This window comes from Lycium ferocissimum, chromosome 7, assembly GCF_029784015.1.
Source record: "Lycium ferocissimum isolate CSIRO_LF1 chromosome 7, AGI_CSIRO_Lferr_CH_V1, whole genome shotgun sequence".
Lineage (NCBI taxonomy): Eukaryota > Viridiplantae > Streptophyta > Magnoliopsida > Solanales > Solanaceae > Lycium > Lycium ferocissimum.
The window spans coordinates 45025463-45039938 of NC_081348.1; the positions used below are offsets into that span (position 1 = coordinate 45025463).

Genomic DNA, 14476 nt, shown 5'->3' on the forward strand with positions numbered 1-14476 from the left:
AATAATGAAGGCCGAAATGTCAGCAGGGTAAACTGATGTTTGCCCTTTCATGAGCTTAAAGAAGCTGGCAGATAATATGTTCTATAGCTAAAGGAAATTATCACTTGTTTAACTAATGTACTTGTCAATCTCACGGACAATGCCGTAAAATTTCAGAGCGTATCCTATTTAGACATCTAACTTGCACTCAAATTTTATCATTATTTAACTTGTGCCCAGTTTTGACAAACAATACATGCGGTCTGAAGTTAGCTTTGACAAAGCCAAACTTCAGACAAAATGACGATACCAACCAGATGGGATATGCTTTTCCTCCCATCATCAGTATTATATCATGGATGAGTAAGGCATTCCTCCATTTAACTGCTTCAAAAAATGCAATAATTCCTCTAGTCCTATAGCCTGATTTGGAGATATCTGAACGCAATAAAGGGAAAGGTTCAACTTCTTCGACCTAAGCAGATATCCCTGCCCCTTAAGCTTTCAAAGTAAAAAACTTGATTCGAATTGATACATTTAAATTATGAGAGAAAAGCAGTGTCAAGGGTGGGAAGCCGGGGAAGAGTGATAACGGGATGCTTATATATACTTTTTATCCGACAATAGCACTGACAAGTCAACAAGGGTAAGCTGCCGGTAGAGATTGGTGTTCAGTTCTGGTTCAACCAACATCACAGCATAACATTACTTTATCAATGTACATCCCAAAGCAATAGGAAAAGCCGGGATAAAGCAGGGGACTATGGAGCACCTTACTGTTTACAACACAAATAAAAAATTCCATCAAGTGATCCTCACAGAGAAAAATTAAGAAAGAAACATCAATAGCATCAGCGACAAGAGAGTTTAGTATCTGCGAGAACTGCAACTTCAAGAATTGAGAATACACTTGCATCTGTTCTTGTAGGAATCTTACAAAATAAAGGAGACCACTTCTAGATCTGTTGTGAAATCACACAGCATTTTTACCATCCACGCGTGCCAAGAGACTTGATGACAGGCCCTAATGCCTGATCCACAGCTTTGTTCCATAGGTGTGCAAACTCTATACCAGACTCCTTTTTTGGCATGAGCACTGTTGTCTGAAAAAATTCCAAATAGATAAAAAAAAATATAGTCAGAAAAGACACAGAAAGATGAGTTGAAATGATTTATCACAAACAATGGAAACCTTAAACATTGCTTTGAAATATCACATGCATTGTCCATAGACCAGGTAACATGTGTATCACAACTGCGGTTATTCCATTGCTTCAATTCATTTTTTTTTACTGGAAAAAAAAAAATGAATTGAAGCAAAGGAATAACGGCAGTTGTGATACACATAATTCATATGTTGAAGTTTGGCGCTTGAAGCAACGAAACGAGGAATTATCCCTTCACTAGTGAAACTATGTGCTTCAGAGAAGTGTGTGCTTTAAATAATAACGCATGAAGTGATTCCAACAAGAATTGGTCGCTTCTTTGGAGCTTAACTTTGAGGAGCTGGATTAATACCAGCATTGTAGCATATCGGATGTTGTAATTTGTTATACTAATTGCAAATTATTTTTTACAACGCTAAATTCATATATGTTTGATATTTTTTAATTTTTCGTAAATTATGTGTTTCACTTCTTGCTATCTTGCTTCAAATCCCATAGACCTTGTTGCTTCTTCTTTTTTGCTTTTAAAATGCTGGTGTGGCATTTGAAAAATTATTGATTTAAACCCTTAGAGGAGGAGTTACTGCTTAAGTATGGTTTGTCATGCATAGGCCATATACTCACTGTTCAGTTTCGAAAGCAACTGCTTTTTATGGCGATTGAACTGCATTACATATACTCATATAGATTAGTGAATTTCATCAGATAATACATCTAAGATGATGGAGTTGCCACGTCGAGTCAGTTGTCTCGTTTTAATGGCTAATCTAGAGAAAATGATCTTTAATATATGTACTTTGGTTTCTTTTGGTCCTTGATATATAAACATAATGAAAATGGTCCTTAATATATCTCAAAAGGTTATAAGTTTGCTCCTTAGCCCTACAAGTAACCTACAAATATAGAAAGTTGATGTCAAAGTAGATGGAGTCCTCCTCATGTGTAGCGCACATGATCTATCACACTACAAAAGAAAGATCCCTTCGTTTATCATTTCGATTTCAGAACCCACCTCAAAATCCCTGAACCTAACTTGTAAGAGCCAGGGGAAAAGTTTCGATTAAGTGGTAAGGCTAGGAGAAAACTGCAACTTAATGGTGAACAAATTCTAGATATTTTAGGAAGCCTAGAATGTCTTCAATTGGGCTAACAAGGTTCTGTAGGAGGTAGATGTAATGAACTTAGAAGTTGGATACAACCATGAGGATTTACTACCATTAAAGACATCTCGGACAACTCGAAATCCTGGGAGAAGATACTTGGCGTTAAACTACTAATGGGTGAGTATTTTTGGATTATCTTGATGGTTCTTCACTAATTCTGCGATTCACACTAACTATGTTAGAGTATTTTTTGTGATTTCTTCTGTTCCTGATTTCACTGACTATGGTGAATTTTCGACTGATGTCGAATACTGTCTACGATGGCGATAGATTTTTCTGCACCAAAATCAGTTAATGCTCCTCTCGATTGAGAAATGTTTCATAGAAGTGGCGACGAAGTATTCTCGAATGACTATAGAGAGGTTTTGTGTATCAAAATGGCTATAGCGTGGCTTTAATGATTTGTTTGTGCAACTAATTAAATGTATTTTTTGTTGTTTTCTTTTCGACACTTTCAACATACTCAAGCCATAGCAGTTACACGCATAGTATCTTCTCCCAGGATTTCAAGTTGTCCAATATGCCTTTAGTGGAGGTAATCCCCATGGATATATCGCATCTTAACTTAGCCCAATCGAAGACATTCTAGGCTTCCTTCCATATTCCATTGAAAGTATTTACCATAAAAATGGAAATTTCTTCCAGTTTGCTTCAAGCTTTACCCCTTCAAAGATGCTTTCCCTATGGCTATTTCAAGTAAGGGTTATGGATTCTGAATCAAATTGAACATGTTCGTTCTGTAGTTTCATAAATCACGTGTCCTGCACATGCCATGGGCTTTGTTTATTGACAGCAGCTCTCATTATTTATAGGGCTAAGGAGTGGGATACATTAAGGACCAAACAAACCAAAGCCCATACATTAAAGACCACTTTGATCATTTTATCGCTCTACATGCAACTTGTACTGTGTATATCATACTACTGGTATATTTATGAACAATAAAATGCTTGCACATAGACATTTAGGTAATGATTACATAACAAATTTCAACTTTGCAGAGAAGTGAAAACGACAGTATCTAGAATAGCAGCTCCTAAAGTTTCTTACCATTTTCTCAACCTATACAGAGGATATGCAATTCATAGTTTTTTACAAATTTTTTATTTTTTGAAGAAGTTAGTAACATGCTTAGTGCAGCTACAGATACCTACACAATTTGATCATTGTATACAACAAATGTGTTGAATTAGCTATTAAAGGACAAGCTTGATTCATTCTTTGTTAATTAGATGGGGGCGCACACACATAATTAGCAGCTCCTAAAGCTTTTTACCATTTTCTCAACCTATATAGAGGATATGCAGTTAATAGTTTTTTTACACACACCAAAAAAACCTTTTGAAGAAATTAGTAACATGCTTAATGCAGCTATGAATACATATAAAATTTGATCATTATATACAAATGTGTTGAGTATCCATTAAAGGACAGGCCTGAATCATTCTTTGATAATTAAATGCGCGTGCACACACATAATTTGCTTATTTATGATAAAATTTCTTAAATAGCTATAGTTTAAGGCGTAATTACGAAACATAGCTACAATTTGCGTATTTAAGAAACGTAGCTACAGTTGTTGTATCGGGCGCAAGAGCTGTATCAAGCAGGTATCAAGTGGTTATCAGTTGTATAGCGCATACTGTATCAGCTAAAATCGCCCGAAAAAGTTGTATCAGTGCATAATGTATCAGCACTTGATAGCTACGTTTCGTAAATATAGTCAAAATGTTTGTCACGTCGCGTAATTTTTCCTTTATTTTTTTTGTTTTTTTTGTTTATGTATATATAGGTACTTATCTATTGGTGAAATTTATCATGAGTTGTTAATGTATAAGCCGGAATTCAACATCAATCCTGGAAGCTAAAAATCACAAAAAAAGCAAAACACTGAGGGAAAAAAATAGGGAAATAACCCTCTATGACTATTTAGGAAAAATAATTACCCGAAATAGCTCATGTTTGTAAAATTACTTGAAATGGCCCAATTTATACCCTCACTTCAAAAGCCTGTTGTATATTTGTACCCTCACTACAATTGAAAAAATGTTGTATATTGTTGTATACAATTGAATTTTCTTGGATATAAACACCTCTTATACATTATTATACACTTTTATACAAAGGTTAATACATTGTCTACTCCAAATGTATAAAGTTGTATAATGTTGTATATTGTGAAAAAAGTGGCTATATGGCTATGCAAATGTAATTTTGTATGCTAGATTATACATTATTGAAATTTCCCCAAAAAAATACCTCGGCAAAGGAAGAAGCTAATTAATCAGAATTGAGACGAAAGAAATTGAAACGTACCTGAGAATGAGAAGAAAATCGAGATTGATTCTCGGATATGCTTTTATATATGCTTTTACGTTGTTCTAAAACCACAACGCCTGTTAATACGCTACCTAAAGCAGCGCCAAGAAGACGCTCCTGCATTTTGCATAATCAATACGATTTCATTCAATAATTGATACTCTAACAATTAAAATGCAAAGCAAAAAAGGTGATAATCATTAATATGTAAATGACCTGAGTAAGGATGCTGATCATCCTTGCGAATTGAATTTGTTGAGAGAACAAAGTGTTGAATTTGGAGACGATTCTCTTTGATTTCTTTGAAGAATGAGTGAATGAATTGACGACCCGTACCAAAAATATGGGCTTAGTGGGCCTGAAGTCAAATGCATAAATGGGCTTAAGGGTTAAAAGGTGTTGGGCAATTTGCAGGATTGTCCTTCGCTGTGGTCTTTAATTTTTGTCCCTCAAAATGGTGGTAGTGTAACTTTTATCCTTCGTATTTTTATTATTTTCGCGGTTCGGGTAGAATTTGGGCCTTAAAGGTAGAATTTGTACATGGAAAAAATTGTAAATTTCTGCCTTAAGGCAGAATTCTGTCCATGCAAATTCTGCCTTATGGATAGATTTGCAAAATTCTACCTTGCAATTTTTTTTTTTTACTGAAAAAAATTCGAACTCATACCAATCAAGTATTAGGCGATGGACAAAACTTAAAGACCACCAATTTGAAGGACAAAAATTAAAGACCACCCCAAATGAAGGACAATCCGTGCAAAAAAAAAGAAAGGTGTTAATAAGCAAATTTTCTTTAAAATGCCTATAAAATTATTTACAAAATATATAAATTTTAAAAATATTTTTACTGAAATAGAGAGATAATTCGAAGTTATTATGTTTCAATGGGAGTATTCAAAAAATTACAAGAGATATTAGAGATAAATTGTAAAAGACTTTCTCAAACAAAAAATAATTAAAAGCACTTAATGTCATTTTTATTTTTTTTCTCAAAGTTTGTCTTAATTTAAGATTGTACAATAGAGGTTATGATGATTTTTACATAAGTGTGGCTAAATTTGGATCAAATTGGTGTGACAATTTAACAATTCTCATAAAATATAACCATACACAACTCCAACAACAACAATAACACAACATACCCAGTAAAATTCCACAATGTGGAGGTCTGGAGAGAATAATGTGTACGCAGACTTTATTCTTATCTCGAAAGATAGAAAGATTATTTTCAAAAAATCCTCGACTCAAAAAAAAAAAAAAAAACCATGACAACAAAAATGTTAGAGAAGCACAAATAGCTTAAAGCAAGTATGAAAATGTAACTAAGACAGCGAAAAAACTTTCATAAATTAGTCCCAAAAAAAGAAGAAGCAGTGACTACATAGATAAAAAAACCACAGGCAACTCCTTCCTACCTATATCCTTCAAGGCTCGAAGATTCTAACCCCCTGTTTGGATGGTGGTTTCCCGTGGTTCATTAATATATGATTTTCTATGAAATCATATTTGTTTTCATTGTTCTTAAAATTATATGGTATGGTGTTGTAAACCCGTGGTTCATTCTATGGTTATATAACCATGAAAAGTCCCAATTTTTTAAATCACGAATTTGGTGATTTTTTAAGCATTATATTTCATTTCTCCATTATACCCCACCCCACCCCCACCCCTCACCACCCCAACCACCACCCACTACCCTTCACCACCGCCCAACCCCACCCCACACAACTCACCCCACCCTCATCCCACACCACCACCCTCTACCACCCCACCCACAACCACCCAACCCCACTCTCACAACCACCACCCCCACTCACCACCCACCCCCCACTCTCATCTCACAACCACCCCCCTCCACCTCCCACCCCTCCACCACCTCCACTCACTACCTACTTATTTTTTAAAAGTTCTTTTTATTCTTTACCTAGTTTTATTAATATATATAAATTAATTTCTAATTAAGAGAGTTAAGGGTATTTTAGTAAATTCTGATTATTATACTGATAAATACAATCAAACCAAACAATACAAATGTTATTAAACCAAAAACGATACTGATCTATCCAAATATTGTATTCATTAATACAATATAATATAATACAATACTATATATTATACTCTACCATACCGCAATGAATGAACCACGGGAAACAACTATCCAAACATAGGGTAAGGTTCCACCAAAAGGGATATGATCCTTTTATCTTAATTAGATCTAGAAGAAATTCTTTTGATTAGGAGCACTTATACGGTATAGAAATTTAGCCCCCCTTAGGCCATAAGAATTATTTATTTTATTCCAGAATTTTTTTTCCGGAACCGACTTGAGAATCCCAAATACAAGTTAGAACTTTCAAGTCTGTATTCTAAGCTAGTCGTCTCTGTCGGATCTCAGTACACAACTCTCACTGATCTACTGACTAACAATGGCGAGTCGTCGACTCATCCTTTTACTTTCTCTCTCTTCTCTTCTTCTATTCTCTCTCTACTTGACTGCATCCGCCAGCGCAGCAGATGACGACGAAGACCTCAGCTTCCTTGAAGCCGACGACGAAAACGACGCGCCGAAGCACGCTTTCCAGGAAGATGCTTTATCCGATGACGACGATTTCGACGACGACGAGGATTTTGAGAATTACGACGATTTTGATGTCCCGTCGGCATTTGATAACGAAAAGGATGAGGAAGATGAAGGTACTGAAGTCAAATATTTTATTTCTATCAACTTAAGAGGACTCGTTTGGCCCTGAGAATTATTCACTTTTTCTCCAGATTTTTTTTGTTCAGTTTATTTGAAATCAATGTTTGGCCATGAAAATTCCTAATACGAAGTTGTATTTGAAATTTAAAAACCCCTAAAAACCTGTTTTCACTACTTTCGGTACATTCAAACAACCGAATATTCTTTGCAAAAACTATAACCAAACACAACTCCATAGATTCCAAATAAAGTGAAAATTATTCTGTTTCTATGGCCAAACGCCTACTTATAAATCTTTGAATGTGTTTTACAATTGTTCACTCTATGAAATAAGCTACCAGAACCCTTTTATAATAGTACGAAATCTACACTCTGTTTGGATGGTTGTTTCCTATTGTATTGTTAGTTTAAATACAATGTTTGTTTTGATTGTTACTTAAATTTGGTTTTATTGTATCGTTGAATCCATCGTTACGTAACGACAAAGTCCCAAGTCCCAAGTCCCATCTTGTGTAAAGACCCATTTGGTGTGATCGTTTCATTATCTCTACCTTATTATCTTTCTCTCATTTTGTCTTTGCTTATTAACTAATAGATCATATTGTATTATATATAGTACCTTTTTATGATAGTTCTACACCATGCCCTACTTTTGTTGTAGGTTTATCCTTAATTGTTGATGTCTGACATTACGTAATGACCGGAAATGATTCAATCCATCCAAACATTGTATTCATCGAAACAATACAATACAATAAAACACAATATGATATAGCAATATGATACATTATGAAATAATATGTAACAACCATCCAAACAAGGTGTTAAATAGGCAAAACTATTCCTATATAATTTCTAATTATAAATACTATTTAGACATGAATTATAATATCAAATTCTAACCAATTTTGTTTTCCTACAACTTTGTATTTTTTTTTTCCTAACAGGTCCTAAGGTAGACGATAAGGACGTCGTCGTTTTGGCATACAGGAACTTCAGTGACTTCGTGGATGACAATAAGTATGTGATGGTGGAGTTTTACGCGCCCTGGTGCGGGCACTGCAAGGAACTTGCGCCGGAGTATGCTGCCGCGGCTACAGAGCTGAAGGCGGAGAATGTGGCGTTGGCTAAAGTAGATGCCACGTTGGAAAATGAGTTGGCGGAGAATTATGAGGTTCAAGGATTTCCTACTATTTATTTTTTTGTAGATGGTGAGCATAAAACTTACAGTGGCCAAAGAACCAAGTGAGTCTTCTTCCTTTTATGTTTCTTTGACTTACTTAGTTTTATGCATTTACTTGTGTGTAAACGAAGTAAAAGCTTGTTAATTTAGAAACAATAAGCTCAAATTTTGGTACTTCAAAGACAGTTGATCAAAATATATAGAAATAAACACATGAAGAAGTCAAGGAGATTCAACATCTACTATATATACATAAGGAATAAATTAAAAGAAAAAAATTTCAAGCTGGTATATACAATGCAATTTTCTGGTTAATGATTGAAAACCTTTGATATTTGCATCTATGATTTAGGCTTTTAGCTAAGTATGGGTTTCTGATCTAGTACTATGCTTCTTGCCTTTTACAATGATTGGTGATAATTTGTGTTAGCGTCTAATTGAATTTATAACTAAGATATGTAATGTGTTATGGCGGCCCTCTCGCACTGATGTTGGGAAATTTTCGTTTGTATCTTGTGACATTTGTCTTCGTGTAAGGATGAAAAGAGTAGCCGGCTTGCAAAAATGGGATCTCTGGTTTCATTATGTGAAATGGATTAAATGTTGCAAATCACAGTGACATTTGTTTTCGTAAGGGCAAAAAGAAGCAGTAGCCAGCTTGCAAAAATGGGATCTTTAGTTTAATTATGTCATGGTGACATTTGTTTTCTCAAAGGCAAAAAGAAGCAGTAGCCAGCTTGCGAAAATGGGATCTTTAGTTTAATCATGTCAAATGGAGAAAATTTAGCAAATCATAATGATGGAAATACTCATGCTTCCTTGCTATTCCTCTCATAACTTAACCTATACAAGTTATAGAGTCGCAGAAGGGCCAAAATTGAGGACTTTGTCTGTTTGTCATGCCCCCTTTATTGGTTTTTGCGGTGATTGAAAATGGCTGTTTGGAACATGTGTATTCCCCTTCCCCCTTCCCCCTTCCCGTTTCTTTTTTTTTTTTTTTTTTTTTTTTTTGTTGGCTTGTGGATTATCAAATATACTTGCATGTGGTCTGAAGTTGATAATTTTTTAACTCTAGAGATGCAATTGTGACTTGGATCAAGAAGAAGATTGGAGCTGGCATTTACAATATAACAACAACGGAGGAGGCAGAGCGTGTACTAACCTCTGGGAACAAAGTTGTTTTAGGGTTCCTTGAGTCGTTGGTGGTATGTACTGCTTACTTAGCATTCTAGTGGTATCTGTTCTTATTGGTTGTACTGGGGGTTATCCACTGGATTTTTCAGTTCTTGTTGGTACTGGCATAACTTCCTCTTTTGATTTTTCTTTTGGTTGGTGATTCATAAAAAGTGAACTTTCTACTGCTCATAACTTTTGTATTTTTTATTTTATGAATTTTGCTGTTGACATTTCGTGGAACTTTAACAGATAACTTTTCTTCATTACCATTTGTTATCAGCCTCTTTCATTGGAAAATAACTGTCTCCTTTTTTCTTTTGAATTGTTTTTTGCATCACAACTACTATTTTCTTTAATTAAGTTGTATGGATTTTAACTTGGAACCTCACTTTCATCTCTTTTTCGTTGTTGTAGATGTACTCTGCTATAATGTTTATCATTTACTTCGAGTGGGGGAAATAGTTGTTATATGACTCATACAGTCAGACATTGTATTTTCATAAAAAATCGACATTTTTCTTGATAGTATATTGCTGCTTCTGACTGACTGCAAGTAGATGTCTTCCTTGTCTATGGCCTCTTATCATTTGATTCCTCATGTTGTGAATGTTCAAACAATGATAGGGTCCTGAATCTGAGCAGCTTGCTGCTGCTTCCAAACTTGAGGATGATCTTAACTTTTACCAGACGACAAATCCTAACGTGGCTAAGCTATTCCATATTGAAGAAATTGCTAAACGCCCAGCTTTAGTCTTGCTTAAGAAGGAAGAAGAGAAAGTGATGCATTATGGTTAGCTGTTTCTTTTATTTTCTTTGTTTAATTCTGAATTGTATATTTTCTTTTGGATTACTTATCTGACCAAAAAAAAAAAAAAAATTCCTGCTGGACTGATTTTTGCTCTCATGTACATTGGCAATTTGTTTGTTTATTTATTTTCTTAAGGGTATATCGGTAACTTGATTGTAGCAAGCATTTTAAATTCATCTAGATTTCAATTAGTGTAATTGCATACAAATTGAGAGTTTTTAAAAATCATTGAAGGTTATGAAATTTCTTACATTATATTGAGATTGGATAACCTACATAATTTATGTGCGAGATCGCATTTTATGCACACATGTTTTTTTTTTTTTTTTTCAAATGAACAAATCAGATGGAACTCGGTGTTTAGCAAATATCAATATTTATGTTTATATAATTTTTTTTTTGAACAGTTAACATTTATCCCAATGTTTAACGTTTTATGTTTATATATCTACTGGAGTTTTGGGGTGCTAATACCAGATTTCTGCTTATTTATACTTTTAACAACCCCATCGATTTTGGTTTTAAATGGGTCAGGCATGAATTTTATGGGTCCTATTTAGGGTCATGGAGGGTGTTTAAGTGGTAATTTTTAGTACCTCAGGCTAGCTGCTAAATTATCCCATAATCTTTTGAAGTTCAAGAGACGAAATAACGGAAAGACGAAGAGGACATGCCTCATTGTCTTTTTCTTTGATTTTGCATCCAGATGGTCAATTCACCAAGTCTGCAATAGCTAAGTTTGTATCTGCCAACAAGCTACCTCTTGTGACCACTTTTACTAGAGAAAGCGGACCTTCAATTTTCGAGAGTCCAATAAAGAAGCAGGTAATATAGATATGATATTGCATTATAAATGTGACTTTTGGAATAGAAGTGTTTGTGGTTAATGCTTTCTATTCAGGTTTTGCTCTTTGCCACAACAAATGATACGGATAAAGTATTCCCAACATTTCAAGAAGCTGCAAAACTTTTCAAGGGAAAGGTAATTAAAGCTTTATTTGAATAAAGGTAATTAAGCTTTATCTAGTCTTATGAGAATAATAATGAGGTTTTGGTTTCATACAGACCGATGAATTGTGTGGAATCATCACTTATAGTAACTTTATGTCTGAAAAAGAATGCTTCTTACCCATAAATCATGCTGCTTGCCCTCTTAGACATTAAGAAGTTCAAGAGGAGTGTTATCGATATACGGAGGAAAATTTTTGTGATCATTTTTATCGAGTAAAACATTAAGTAAGATTTAGAAATTTTAGAACCTCTTCACTAATTTTGGAAGTGCTTTATGTTGCTGATGAATTTCGATCTGATTGTCCTTCGCGAATCCCTACAATTGGCTTAGACATCAATAACACTAATTTCAACTAAAATAAGGTTCAACTACACACATATTTACTTTATTGTACGATTCAAGCTATTTCGTGGGAGTTAATGCAAATTGTGGGTTCAAGTTCAGAGCATCTATGTTGGTTGGAGCAGTAAGATCAGGTAAGTGCGGCAGCCATCGTGGTTCTAATGCGTATACGAGAAGAAGAATGTAAATGAAATGGTTGTACTTCCACATCAGTTAAAAAAAAATTAACCGATTTGGTTCACTGGCTAACTGGTTCATTTTCCCACAGTTTCTCCAATCACGGGGAACTAAAATGAAAGAGCAGGAAAATAATTCTGGCTAAAAGAAAAGATATGTTATAAAGTAAAAGATTGTGTTTTCCCGGATATTGCAGCATATATGTCTTTTTGTAATAATGGATAGTGAAGATACTCTCAAATGACAAGGACCTTGTATTCTTTTCCTGGATAAATGCAGCTTATCTTTGTTTTTGTCAATATGGATGATGAAGAAGTTGGAAAACCAGTATCAGATTATTTTGGAGCCACTGGAGATTCTCCAAAGGTAACAATATCAACAGACTATAATGGGTTTGATAGGACCTTTTGGAACCATGGTTACTCTGAATACTTATTCGTCTTGTATATTTATCTCCTATAGGTTATTGGATATACAGGAAATGAGAATCCCAGGAAATACATATTTGATGGGGAGATCACCGTTGAGAAGCTTAAGGTAGAATGCCTCCTTGTGTTTGTTGGATACATTCTTATTAACTATTCCAGTCAGGAAGTTCTAAACTGCATTTTTCTTACTTTTTATCCATCAGGCATTTGGGGAGGATTTTTTGGGAGACAAGCTTAGAGCTTTCTATAAATCAGACCCTATTCCTGAGGATGTAAGTTGGGGTTTTCCGTCCTGGCCTATCATTTTCCATGTAGTTGTACTAAAATAACTTGCTTTTTCATGTGTTGATTATTACAGAATGAGGGGGACGTGAAGATAGTAGTGGGAAACAATTTTGATGACATTGTTCTAGATGAGTCAAAAGATGTGCTTCTGGAGGTATGCACAAGCTACTACTAAAGGCTGCCTTGTGAATTCTCTTCATTGGTTTTCTTTTCACTACTCAGGGTTCTTTTTGTAGTAACTACTTTTACACTTTATGTTTTAGATATATGCACCATGGTGTGGGCATTGCCAATCTCTAGAACCAACATATAACAAGCTCGCAAAGCACTTACGTGACATTGAGTCTCTTGTTATAGCCAAAATGGACGGTACCACAAATGAGCACCCTCGGGGAAAGGTAAGCTTTCTTTCTTTAGTCAGAACAAGAGTGTTATAATTTGGTCATGGACTGCTGCTTCTCCTGACTGCTGCTATAGTTTATTTATTTGCATTGTTCATTTATTTTTGGCTGGGATGTGTGAAATAAAGGCTTAATACATTGACAACCCTTTGAACTTGCCAATAAATTTCATTTAGACACTCAAACTACGACTTGTTCCAATTCAACACGTGAACACATGATAAAAGTGTTCCTCGTAGACACGATCAAATTTTGGAAAAACTATTGCGTGTGTTTTCAAGTGTCATTACGTAGATAAGTTAACCACTTAAAATATGTCACCTCCTTTAATTATACGCATTAGCCTCAATAAGCCTTAAAGCCTCAGGCATGTCCCAATAGAGGTTGATGTGTATAAGTAAAGGAGATGATCTATTATATGTTGTTAACTTAACTACATAATAGAAGCTTGAGAACACCCGCAAAAGTTTTTAAAAAGTTTGAACCGAAAGTGTCTAATAGGAACACTTTAGTATGTTTTGAGGTGTGCTCAATTAGAATAAAATGTAGTTTTGAGTGTCTAAATGAAATTTGCTGGCAAGTTTTAAGGGTTATTGATCTATTAAGTCTTAAATAAATGAGAGAGATGTAAGGTTGCTTTCAAGTCATTTTTGGTAAACTTGGATGCAATTGTTGAATAGAAGGTCATTTCTGCTCCTTTTGCAGGCTGAAGGATTTCCCACAATCCTCTTCTTCCCAGCAGGGAACAAGAGCGCGGATCCAGTAAGTGATGGTTATTGTGTTTGTTTTACGGCTCTATGTAAGATACATGAAATAGCATGTGTTAATGCCTTCGCTATGATCCTACAGATCCCAGTTGACGCTGACCGAACTGTGGTTGCGTTGTACAAGTTTATCAAGAAACACGCGTCTATTCCTTTCAAGCTTCCAAAACCAGCTTCCTCAACTACATCAGAGAGTTCCGAAGCTAAGGAAGATGCCAAGGTTGAGTCTAGCAAAGGAAAAGATGAACTATAGAAGTTACATAGCCTACGTTTTTTTCTTTGTTATTTTCCTAGCTGTTGTAGTAGGACAAGATAGATTGGGCTAGAAAGATAGCCACGGAACCTATTTTCTTTTCTTTCCTTTTATTTCTTCTCTTGAGTTTAAAGTTTTCTCCTCCCACTAGTAAGGATATTGTTTAGAGAGGTTAAGGTAACATACATCTAGCCGAATTTTTACAACATGTACCAAAACGAAGTATAATTTATGTAAAATTTACTTGGCATAGGTTCCATTATTACCTATTTATGGAACATAACTAAACTTTCAATAATTATATTTAATAGCTAAAATA

The 14476-nt window shown here is 34.8% G+C and overlaps 2 protein-coding genes across 4 annotated transcripts in view; one reads left to right on the forward strand and one right to left on the reverse strand.

The window, feature by feature from the left end:
- Positions 1 to 799: 799 nt before the first annotated feature.
- Positions 800 to 14476, reverse strand: part of LOC132065323 (uncharacterized) — a 16003-nt gene continuing 2326 nt past the window's right edge. The window contains exons 1-3 of one of the 2 annotated variants that reach the window (XM_059458652.1): positions 4844 to 4973; positions 4625 to 4744; positions 800 to 1082 (exon numbers count right to left, since the gene is read on the reverse strand). In XM_059458652.1, the coding sequence (XP_059314635.1) occupies positions 966 to 1082; positions 4625 to 4744; positions 4844 to 4864 (258 nt within the window). In that variant the 5' untranslated portion in view covers positions 4865 to 4973 and the 3' untranslated portion in view covers positions 800 to 965. Of the gene's footprint in view, positions 1083 to 4624; positions 4745 to 4843; positions 4974 to 14476 lie in introns of those variants that run through there. The other variant, XM_059458653.1, reaches the window with a different exon arrangement.
- LOC132065322 (protein disulfide isomerase-like 1-4) overlaps positions 7047 to 14476 on the forward strand; it is an 18459-nt gene continuing 11029 nt past the window's right edge. The window contains exons 1-13 of one of the 2 annotated variants that reach the window (XR_009416711.1): positions 7047 to 7321; positions 8276 to 8573; positions 9587 to 9716; positions 10312 to 10477; positions 11202 to 11320; positions 11397 to 11477; positions 12306 to 12392; positions 12489 to 12563; positions 12658 to 12726; positions 12813 to 12893; positions 13003 to 13137; positions 13846 to 13902; positions 13990 to 14379. Coding sequence is in view for 1 of the 2 variants with exons in the window: in XM_059458651.1 (XP_059314634.1) it covers positions 7054 to 7321; positions 8276 to 8573; positions 9587 to 9716; positions 10312 to 10477; positions 11202 to 11320; positions 11397 to 11477; positions 12306 to 12392; positions 12489 to 12563; positions 12658 to 12726; positions 12813 to 12893; positions 13003 to 13137; positions 13846 to 13902; positions 13990 to 14157 (1734 nt within the window). In the remaining variant the exon portion in view is untranslated. Of the gene's footprint in view, positions 7322 to 8275; positions 8574 to 9586; positions 9717 to 10311; positions 10478 to 11201; positions 11321 to 11396; positions 11478 to 12305; positions 12393 to 12488; positions 12564 to 12657; positions 12727 to 12812; positions 12894 to 13002; positions 13138 to 13845; positions 13903 to 13989; positions 14391 to 14476 lie in introns of those variants that run through there. The other variant, XM_059458651.1, reaches the window with a different exon arrangement.